General features: G+C 35.1%; 1 protein-coding gene across 2 annotated transcripts in view; it reads right to left on the bottom strand.

Annotated features, from left to right (window-relative positions):
• The window catches only part of LOC128986886 (leucine-rich repeat and IQ domain-containing protein 1), a 50,609-nt gene that overhangs the window by 27,273 nt on the left and 11,183 nt on the right, over window positions 1-12,153 (bottom strand). Inside the window, exons 5-6 of one of the 2 annotated variants that reach the window (XM_054407480.1) lie at window positions 11,316-11,512; window positions 10,280-10,363 (exon numbers count right to left, since the gene is read on the bottom strand). In XM_054407480.1, coding sequence (XP_054263455.1) covers window positions 10,280-10,363; window positions 11,316-11,512 — 281 coding nt within the window. The remainder of the gene's footprint in view (window positions 1-10,279; window positions 10,364-11,315; window positions 11,513-12,153) is intronic. The other variant, XM_054407481.1, reaches the window with a different exon arrangement.

The raw sequence follows: 12,153 nt of genomic DNA, 5'->3' as shown, positions 1-12,153 counted from the left end.
TTCATAATGAATGTGTAAATAAAGATTAATTGTCTATTGTCTATAAAAAGCAAACTCTAAACTTGTTTTGACTTGTAGGCTACCTTACAAAGATATTAAAAGGTTTGTTAGTAAAATTATAGTAGTAAGTTATAAAAAAATTAAAGCCTTAAAAGTTTATGCATTATTTTTTACTTAAAAAGGTGTTTGAATATAGCTTATTCCATCAATTAATGTTAGTTATTATTTATTCGTTTTTTTTCATTTAAGCTCCAAATACAATGTTTATTACAGTAAAAACTAAATTTAAATTAAACCTTTTAAAAGTATGTTTTATTTTGTTTTTATTTTATCTATAGTTTTAATTATTTGTTACAAAGGACATTATATTTTAATGTATTGCAAAAAAAATTTGTAAGGTAACTGTAAGGTATATTACATTTTAATAAAAAATACAGTTACAACTAGAAGAAACTATAACACGCTACAAGGTAGCTATATAGTTTTAGACTAAAAATATTACGTAAAATTAGTTTATGCAAAATACAGCAAACTATTCTAACCGGTTTACATATTATTTCACCTTTACATTGCTAATTAAAATTAGTGTGCATATAATAGGCGTCATATTGTTTCTGTATATTCTCGTATGTTCATACTGGGGGCCCCATTGGCAAATTTGCCCGGGCCTCTGAAGTCCTAAGTCCGGCCCTGAACAATTGCAACAATCAAAGTATTACAGGAATTATTTAAAAAAAGAATAAATTCAAAATTAAAAAAAAAACTCTCACAATGGGAAGGTAATAAATAGTTCTTTGTTATACTGCAGCAAAGCAGCCGTTTGAAATGCAATAGTTCTTTGTTATACTGCAGCAAAGTAGCCGTTTGAAATGCAATAGTTCTTTGTTATACTGCAGCAAAGTAGCCGTTTGAAATGCATTTGTTGTGAGTCCAAAGTAGCGTTTTACCTTTTAGACATTCCATCCCCATGTTAAATTTTTTGCCAACTTTTTTATCAAAATCGTCGTAGTTGATGTGAGCCACCTACAGATTGTGCTGATCTAAATTAGTAAATTCTGCCGAATATGCATTCTTTTAAACTACGTCAAACTTAGGGAATGACTTATGATGAGTTATAGCAACTGTGCCATCAACCTGGTCAGCAACGAAAAATAAGGTAAAAAATATAATTTTAGATACTATCGCATTCTGTGGACTGGCTCACACAACTACATTCTTTTCTCATAAAAAATTACTTCCCTAAAGTTTCATCACGATCGGATGGTAGTTTAGTAGCATAAAGGACAAACATTGGGTTTTACATCTATTATATTATTAAAGTGATACAATCAAATTTTATGTAAACGGTTAAGGCCATTTACAAAATAAAAATATAGGCATATAGCATATCAAAATGAAGCTTAGAGTGTGTAGATTTGCCGAAAAGTATTGATATGGACGAACTCCCTAAGGGCAACTCTGCCCCACAGGCTGATTTCCAAGGGCTACACCTTGCATGTTTTGGAAGTTAACGTTATTCGATTAATTTAGTGAACAACAGCTGGCCAATGTAATTGACAATATAGTTTGTTTGTTTACATTTTTGTTTACTTATTTTATTATTTACTTTTATGTTCTTAAAAGAGGTGCGGTGAATGGACAGTGAAGCCATTTCTAGCTGTTTGATACAAGTGAGTGATGAAAGGTGTTCGAAACACGATGAATATAAGATTAAGAAACCATGTATGTTGTTTGATCCAAGAGGTTGTCACCGATCTTTAACAGTTCGCCATTTCATTGAAAAGTGATAAAGTATTAAAGACGTCGTGAAAGAGAGCGGCGAGTTCAGGTACCACTGTACCCACCCAAGGATGTAAGGTATGAAGGTTCCACTGCTTTTAACATCCTTTCAGATGACAATTTCTCGAACTTGGGGTCTTTAAATGAAATATAAAGTCAAAGTTGATTAAATTAATTTAATGGTGGCTTCTGTACACCCGTGAATTCGTGGGTAGAACCTCTTGTATATATAGATAACAACAACAAAAGCAGCAGAGAGACTTTGACAAATAAATAATTTGTATCTTAGTTTGTTTGAATATTAAATCAAGTTGTTTTGCATTTTGAGCTTTTTAGGGACTTATTTCCCTACATGCCTATCAAATAGTCAATGGTTTTACTCTCTAGGGAGTAAAAAGCATTTTTAGCGCCTAGGAAGTAAAAATCAGCTGTTGTCAACTCAGATGTAAATTTTGATTGTTAACAATAATGCTTGTATCGAAAGTATGTATCGATAGTTAATTGTTGCCTTATTGTAAATAGTTCAACATATCGATAGTATCATTTACACTAACACAATCGTAATAGACGAAACGATTCAATCACTTACTAAACAGCTGCGTTTACATTAGCAATTTAAATTGAAAACGGGCTAGAAGTAGTTTTGAGAGGTTATCTTTAAATGAAAACTATTTCAGTTTTGAAACATATAGTGTGTTCAAATATTGGTGCAATATCATGGAAAATACAGGGTGCCCAGTGATAAGTGTTAAACAAAATATCCGTCAAACTAGCCCACATGATAATGGGGATTGAATGATGCCTATTTGAGGTGCTTAACTCCAACAGTAAAAGGATAAAAGATAAATTAAGAATTTTTTTTAATAACTGTAGTTTTTGCGTAAAAACTAATAGTACTATGTAAGAATCACATTTATTGTTAACGTAAAGGTCAATTTTCAAATCCTCAAAAAATTTACAATAAGATTAATAATACCCCCGCCGCAGCAAACCTGCAGACTAAGCGAATTTCCATTTGACTGATTGGATTTACACTGAAATGTCTACTTAAAAATATAACATTTATTCTTGATTTAAATAGAACTAGTGTACATGTTGCTCGAATTCGAGCAATTGTAAAGTACTACAGGAGTTAATAATTCAAAACGAATAACAGTCATATTTAGAATAAGTTTAAAAGAGTCAACTCAAAGATTACCGGTGTGTACTCAGACCATGTTTATCTTCGTTATTGATAAACCTAAAGCATTCCGGCCGGTTTTCTCCTTCTCTAAATGCCTCGCTGTCCAAGCAACACAGGTCATTGATAGAGGACCAATTGAGAACGAAAAATCGTTTTGGGATAGTGTTAGGGCGCATTTTTAACCTATTAGTTGAGATTGTCCAGGGTCAGGTGCTGACTATGCCTTTACGCGACACTGTTCTGTAGCTGCGGTCGTTATCACGATTACGCCTCCGTTGTCGTCACGTCGGAGGCATTTAAAAGGGGAAAAAAAAACAATAAATGAACAAATTATAGCTACACAAAACAACGATAAATGTACAAATTTAAGTAACAATCATGCTAACACGATCCGTCAGAGCGACACAAAACAACTATAAATACACAAATTTAAGATAAAACCACACTAAGACGATCCGTCTTGGGGGTTATGTTTACACAAACTCAAATAGTAAACAAATGTACTCAATGCGTTTCATTGAATTGAAAAATAAATAACAGCAATTAAATTATACAGCTGATCAAAATGTAAACAATTATGTTCTTCATAAAGATAACATGGGAACTTTCAAAGCCACTGGGGCAGAACCCGAGGGACTTTTTCAAAAATGTAAGGCCAGTTTGCAAATCTACACGACACGCTCTTTCCAATGAGACGTCAATGGATAAAATCGGTTAAGAAATGGCGGAGGAGTTCAACCGACAAAGTTTCATGTAGCGTATTAATTATATAGATTAGTTTAACAAGTACTTAGGTTTGCTGCATCAGGGAGGGTAAAACTGTTTTTTTTTTTTTTTTGTAAAATGTGAATAGTTAGTAAGAAATAAAAACATTTTCCAAATTTGATCAAAATATGTTCACAAACAAGCAAACAACAACAGTTTACTTATTCTAAATTTTAAATTTACAATTTTCTCCGTAACCCTTAGGCGCATAATAACGCTTCAATATACTAAATTATTTGTTTTTTTAAGCTCTGCAAAATGGTTTGGAAAGAAATTGCTAAATTTTATGTTTTTTGGGTCAAAAATGGGAAAAACCTATTTTTACCCCATAAAACCCCCCTTAAACCCCTGTTCCCATGGTCCGATCATGCTGGATCGCGAACTCGTTCGAATAAACGTACGTTTACACGTTTGTACCAAATTTCATCAAAATCGGATCATTTTTGCTCGAGTTATCGTGCTGACGGACACATGTATATATATATATATATATATATCTATACTTATTTAATACGCAAGCAGATTTTTTGTGACAATTACTCCTCCGAAACTACTGAACCGATTGACATGTTTTTGGTGTCATTGGAAAGAGCGTAACGTGAAGTTGTGCAGGAAACTTTTTTCATAGGGAAATAATTAGAGAGTGAGGTCCTGGGGCCCTTTAAAGTTTCGTATTTCTCCATAAGATTAACATGGGAAACAAACATTGTTATGAAACTCCAGCTGTTGTCAGAAATGCTGTTCTGCTATTTAATTTGATTTGTTTACAAGGAGAATTGTTTCTTAGTGACATGTGGTCAATAAGTTATACTTTTGCATATATTTTAAATGATATACACTATATAAAATGATGGTACTGTATACATTAAGAGATATTCATTTAAATAATCAGTAAGTACGATTGAGCCTTTGCCTATATGTTTCCTGGTAAGTATAGTATCTTAAAGTAAAACCAAATTATTCTTTTCTGCATTCTCACCCCGTAGCGAAGCACGGGCAGAGCAACTAGTACTTATTTAATACGCAAGCAGGTTTTTTGTGACAATTACTCCTCCGAAACTACTGAACCGATTTACATGTTCTTGGTGTCATTGGAAAGAGCGTAACGTGAAGTTGTGCAGGAAACTTTCTTTTTAGGGAAATAGTTAGAGGGTGAGGCCCTGGGGCCCTTTAAAGTTTCGTATTTCTCCATAAGATTAACATGGGAAACAAATATTGTTATGAAACTCCAGCTGTTTACAGAAATTAAAAGTGAGAAAAAGAGCATATGTTAATTGTAAACAGTCAATAAGTTTGCTAATTTAACAGTTAGTTTGCCACAAACATTTACTTACTCGGTTGAAATGAAATAGTTACTATTTGAATTTGGGTTGGCGTAATTATTACAATGGGAAAAAACAAGAGAGCCTGGATAAATTGATATACTAAAAAGAAAACTGAATTAACACTGTGCTGCATTTCTTAGTAATCATTGAAAGAGACGATTTGCAAACTATGGAAACATAGGAAAGTCATAGAACATCAAAATCAGCTTTTGAAAAGTGCTAAGATATTTACAAGAAATGTTTATTATATCGATCTGTTATGTACATCTTGAGTATTCCATAATCTTGGAGTCAAATCTTTTATAGTCATAAAAAAATATAACTGTTATTCGTTTTAAAATAACGCCTGTAATACTTAGCAATTGTTCGATTTCGAGCAACAAGGACACTAGTAAATATATAAATATATATATATATATATATATATGAATTTGAACGGATGGTGTTTTTGGCCTCTAGGGACCTCAAAACGAAAAAAAAAATCGGTCCCGCGTCCAGGTCTTACCATGAGTACTACGGTAATAGCTTATTCCCTATATGGGAAATTCGCTAAAAAAAAAGAAATGGAGGGTTGAATGGGATTTTGCTTAAGATTCATAGTAAAAGTTAAAACTTTTAACGAAGACACAAATTAAAAAAATATTAAGAGCCTTAGGTAGCAGAGCTTTGCTGAAGGTATCAAAATTATCAAAAAGACTCAAGCTTAATTATCAAATAAGCTTCAAAATGATGTATAATAACATTTAGTTACTTTCACATTGCATAATGAAATTCTGGCATCATTGTGAATAATCATAGTAATTATTAATTGATATAGAATTAATTGTTGTATAAAACGTCATGTACTTTCCCCCGAGACATACCATGTTTACTCTATAGTCGTGGTACTACCGTCATTGTAATTCACTCTTTGAAGTGTTTCATCTGCCCACACAGTATTTGCCCTAAAATTAATGATATTTAAATATAAAAAAATTAAAAATATGATATTTAAAAAATTCTAGTAGTATGGCGGTGGCAGCAATTGTGGAGGGCTTTATTTGTAGTGCAGATATGCATGGCGTCAAGTATAAAGATTTAGTAGCGGACGGAGGCAGCAGTGCGTACCAACGGATTTTGGAAGTGCGTCCTTATGACAACTATCAAGTTGAAAAGATTGAATGTAGGAATCATTTGTTACGCAACTTTTGCAATAGAATAAAGGAAATAGCTACAACTGTCTGAGATCAAAACGCCGACAAAGCGACCTCATCAGTCATGAGATTATGTACTGCTGTTGTCAAAGCTATTGAATACAGGAAGAAAGGAATTGACACTATAGAAGAAAAAGGCTAAACAGTTGAGAGAAGACATAATCAATGAGCCTAGCCATGTTTTTGGTGAACACCGATGTTGTAGTGAACTTAATTACTTTTGCAAAAAGACTGAAGCAGATGAATTAAATTACGTTCCAGTTATGAGGCAGTGTGGACAATACCGAAAAGTAATGGCTGCCGTTGATGCGCTTGCCGATCAGAGCAGACACCTTATTCAATATTGATACACCTTATATTGATAGCAATGTTGTAAAGCACTATAATGCTGCGGTAGCCCAATCTATAGGACGGAAAAGAGTAAACTTTTACTTGGAAGGTTCATATCAAGCTAGATGTGCTGCAGCAGTAGTACATCACAACTCAGGACGCTCCTACTATAACCTTTACGAACACAATGTTCAAGAACAGCCCGGGAAAGTATGGCAAACAATCCAAGGAACGAGCTAGAAGATGCGTTCTATTGGCAAGACTAACGAGAGATCAAAAACCTAAAGCTAGGCGTTCTTTGATCACAAACACGCTTAAAAACAAAGATGAACATTATGGACCCTTGTGTATAAAGCCTGACTGAGATGCAGATGTGTATGAGTGAAAGGTTGCAAACCATATGAAGAACCTCCAGTTACCTGAAGATGATTGGCGTAGGCTAGAAGAAAACACAAGGGATCAGTATAACAGTGAGCTGTAGTGAAAAGAGCGGATAATCTGTCTTACAGCGTCAATCTTGACATTGACAATCTTGACATCGACAATCCTCCATTGCCTCAACCAGGTACTTCTGCTGCAACTGAGGACGTTCCTAGAGCTTCTAGGCATATAACTGAACCATCTAAAGGTAAGGCGTCCATTTGGAAATACTACCCAAAAGTTGACTAAGTTCATTCAAAATGTTTAAGCTGTAACAAAGTGATAAAATGTCTATATGGCTCTACTACTGGTATGCAGAAACATTTGGAAAGAGCTCATCATTCAACCTTCGTGAAATTAGAAAAAGGACTTACAAAAAAAGAAAAGTGAATCATTCACTCTTGTAATTAAGGAGATACCTGCACCCAAAATGGCTAAAATTTACACCTTTTCAAATAAAAAAAAAATATGGTCCTCAGCATCCAAAAAATATAATGTTAAGAAATGCTGTATCAAAGTGGGTCGCCGATTGACTTCATCCCTTTACAATCACCGAAGGGCCTGGTCTAAGGGAAATAATAAATATTGCTGATACTAAATTAACTATTCCGTCTTCAACCACAGTCTCGAGGACACTGATGCCTCAGATGTACTCAGAAACTAAAAAACCAGTGGTATTAATTTCAGAGGAAAACTCGACATCAATATCAGTGAAAACAGATATGTGGACATTGTAATCCACCTTGTCCTTTTTAGCTGTCACAGCCCATTTCATGGACCAAGGTCTGCAAATGAAAAGTTTTTGTTTGGCTTGGCAAACGTTCAAAACAAATACTGCGTTACTGACAATGCACGGAACATGAAAACAGCCATAGCATGGAGCATTTGTTGTGTTTTGCCCACACATTGAATTTGGTCATAAAAGATGTCAAGAAAAACCTAAGTGGTTTTGAGGCTCTTATTAAGAAATGTAGATCCATTATGGGCCATTTTAAACACAGCCCCACTGCAAAGGCTGCGCTACATATGAAGCAAAATCAACTAGGACAAGCGAAGCTAGAGCTGATCCAAGACGTGGAAACTCGCTGGAATAGCGAGTATTTGATGATGGAGAGACTTTTAAAAGTCAGAGAGCCTCTGTGTTTGGTTCTCTCAAGACCAGAGTGCTGTGTTGAAAACCTTTCCTCACATGATTGGGGCATGGTAGAGGCATACGTGGAAATCTTAAAACCATTGTATGACACAACATGTGAAGTATCCTCATATAAGAAACCCACACGAAGCATGGTCATTCCTACTGGAATTATGATAGCAAAACCTTTATTACAGGCAATGTCAGCTCGATTCCCAATGTTTGATCAAGTGCTACCGGATCAGCTATGCATGTCAATGGACCCAAGATTTAAGGATCCGGTTTTAGATCCCTGTGTTAAAAATGCGGCCAGGGAAACCATCAAAATGGAACTTAGAACAAATGATGCCACACAAATTCCATCCGGACAATCAACAAAGAATGATGATTTATCATCAAGAAATCTCTCAAGTGTTTGGGCAGCCTTCTTAAATGTAACGAAGCAAGCAGAGAACACTGGTCAAAGTTTTTACCAGGATCAAGCCCAAGGTAATTTTATTTCATTAGCATTGTTAACATGAACTTGTATTTTTCATTGTGTACCTCATCGCTATATATAGATGTAGCCTAATAAATTAATAATACTGTACATGCAAATAAACTATTAAACTTTGGGCATAGAGTTTTCATAGCTTTGTAACTTACCTTGGGTTACATCTTGATTTATTCATATAGGCTACTTGCGTTTTTTTACTAAAACAACTTAACTATGTTGGCCACTCACCATCTTAACTTGGTAGGTAGGTTCTTTATCGTTAATAATTGGCTTTCAAAAACAATCCTGGGAAAAAAACTGTTATAATAATGGTAACCGCGTACCGTACCGATTTTGTACCGAAAACCGAGGTAAAAGAATGTACCGTACAGAACCGTACCGACCTTAAAATTTCTGTACCACAGACCCCTAATTATGTTTTAAATATGTACAGTTCAGAGCTAATTTGGTTAATGCAAGTAAGTTTACACTCACGTGTGCTTCATAAGATGATATAGATTTAGGCATGATGTCATATTTGTGTGACTGACTTAACAGTCAGTCCTTTATTTAGGTAAGGGTCTATTGTAATCGTATGTTGCTAAATGGCAATAAAGATTAGTATTATTATTATTATTATTAAGCTTGATTTATTTATGTAGCCTTCTTGTGTATTGTTTGTTAATTATTTTACAGTAATTTTCAATATTATGTTTACTGTAAATAATAGTGTAACGATTTATATTTCATTTAACGCAGAGGATACGCGTCCGGTAACCGGACGTGGATTAGGCGTCCGGCAGTTACTGTCATAACCTAACCTAACCAACCAAACTTGCTGATAGTGAAAAAAATCAAATGAAGGTTCCATTCTCATCATAACATAAAATTATAAATGCCAAAAATTCTAACAAAAGATGTACAGTTAAGAAGAATTACATTCAAAGAAAAATCTGTGACAAAAAGTTAAAGTTACCGATAGGTTTCGAACCGGGGACCTCTCGCATATCAGTCGAGCACTCTATCCACTACACCACGAACACTGATGGCTGAACATCGTATCATTGTGGTAATGGCGTTCCGGGACCCCCTACCGGACGCCTAATCCACGTCTGGTTACCGGACGCCTAATCCACGTCCGGTTACCGGACGCGTATCCTCTGTGTTCATTTAAACTTATCAGTAAATGTCACAGTGCTACCCTTCCCACAAGTATCCCCTTATGGTATGCCGCTCCGCTCGACAACCGTTCTGCGTGTAGCGTAATCGCCACTTGGCTACTTGCCGTTCTCTAGTTGGCCAAGAGAAAGCGCCACCGCCAAGTGTAGTTCTCTAGTTGAGTTCATGAGACAGCGCCTAAGTCGATCACGTTAGCTGGGCTCTAAGGACTCTTAATCCCCACAGAATAAATTCTTTTGATGAAATAAATGTTTAATAACTTTAAAACCCTTGTTTTTGCAAACTTAAAATTCTAGATTGGATTAGTGATAGACTTGTTGAGCCAAAAATACTCAAGATAAATTAAATGCTAATGGAGACCAAATCAAGCAATAAGTTGTTTTTCCTTACTAAGGAGATACAAAATTTGAATGTGTAATATTAAAAAAATACAAAAGTGTTAAGAAACCCTTATATTGGCCAGAAGATTCACTATAAAACCAAGATCATTTCACCAACCTTTCGATATCATCTACTGCGTAGCCATCAATAACCTTCAGCCCCATACACCAATTGATGAGAAAGGGTCGATAGTCAAACCCTCTGTGATGGCTAAGGAAAGGTCCAATTCATCTTGGTTCAACAATAGATTTACAAATAAACAATTACTATTTAAAAGGGTGTCAATTGTCTCATAAAATTAAATTCAAGAATGATTCCAGGTTTTCCAAATTAAAAATTTCCAGTTTACTTTCAGTTTCAAGATTTACTGAATCTATGGAAGGTGTCACTATAGCCAACCAACATATCGACCTATGTGTTAATAAGAAAACCGATCAAATGGAAACAAGTTTGTTTCTGGCTAGAGGAAGCAGCGATTTTTAATGCACAAAATAATCTCAAAACAAGAAAGTTAAACAAAGAACCTTCAGGAAGCTTGTCAAACAGTTGGTGGGACATGTAAGAAATGTCAATAAAAGAGACCGGCCATCAGATGTGAAAGAAGAGATTAAATAGAAAACTTCATCTCATTTAACCTCTTGATATCAGTAATACTACAGGCTGCATTGTCTGCAGTGTCCGCAGTGCAAGAGGGGTCAGAAAAAGAAGCAAATTTTTTGGAAACACGTGAAAATCAGCCGGGTCTTTGTGCTGGACTGTGGTTTGAGAAATATCATGCAATGAAGGATGTCAAGGCTTAGTTTCATAGGGAAAATACACAGTAATTGTTTTGTCCCACATTAAAACTTAATTTTAACATTCATTTTAGTTTTTAATTTGTAAAACCTTTAGTCTTTACTACATTTACCGATTGAATAAAAAACTTGATACAAGCTGGTGTAGCAGTGGTGGCAGTGTGGTGGCCAACCTAACATATTACCGCCATGGCCAGCAGTGCTGACTGTACAACCTGACAGGGACAGTGCTCCATAAACAATGATGAGCTGTCTCAGAAACAGCTGTGGCCAGTTTGTAGTACAAAAGTTATATGGCCAGCCAATGTACAAAGGTTTAGTCATACTTTATACTGCATAATGCTAGTATGTAAGGATACACAGGTGTGCCAGTCATGGAGACGCAAGGGTTGCCAGCAATGGAGAACTCCCTCAGGTTGACCAACCGTACCAGGTGAGAAACATGATTGAGATCAGTCAAGTTGTTGGCTGCCAGGGTGAGAGTGACCAGACTGGTAGGTAGGTACATCTCACAATGCGGCAACCCTCCTATGTGATTCTTGTGTAGAAACAGTTGCTGTAACATCACAATATAATGCAAGCTCAGAATAACCAATTGTACCAATTAAATCGGCAGATTGCATTATTAAAGGTTATTCTGTTTCAAGAGCACTTAGTGATTCAACTAAGACATCTCTGGAATCTGTTTTTACTCTGAAAAATTTTAGGATGATGTTTTTTAACTACCTTGAGAGGAATATTTAGTCTTCATACGATAGGAGGTAGCCTAATTCACAATGGTAATTTATGGAATTTAAAACAGCTTTCTTCCGAGGTATAAAATTATAAATTAAGAGCTTACTTCCTGTTTATTCTTGTCTCTAGAGTCAAGTGAACATTATTGCACAACCAGGGTTAAGAAAGAAAAGTTCAAGTTATAGCTCTACTAATCATTCCCAAGGGTCCTATTTTATTGGGGTCCTATTCTTATTGTTGAAGAGGGGGAAGACCCAGACTGGTTAGCAGACAAGATTTAGTGCTCCTGATTTATTCATTTTCTAGTGTGTAAATATTGGTTTTCTTGAAATAGTTTTTACAAGTTCTTATTCGGTTTGAGTCAGTGAACATATACATCAACCTTAGATATTAGGGTGCCAAAGGACTAACAAGTGTAAAAAACTGTTAAATCTACCTGCATAGATTAGTAAAAATATTCCA

Source organism: Macrosteles quadrilineatus, unplaced genomic scaffold (genome assembly GCF_028750875.1).
Source record: "Macrosteles quadrilineatus isolate MER2022 unplaced genomic scaffold, UCM_ALF_1.0 Scaffold_2__2_contigs__length_208266976, whole genome shotgun sequence".
In the NCBI taxonomy this organism is placed as follows: Eukaryota; Metazoa; Arthropoda; class Insecta; order Hemiptera; family Cicadellidae; genus Macrosteles; species Macrosteles quadrilineatus.
This window is presented reverse-complemented; position numbering and strand designations above follow the sequence as displayed.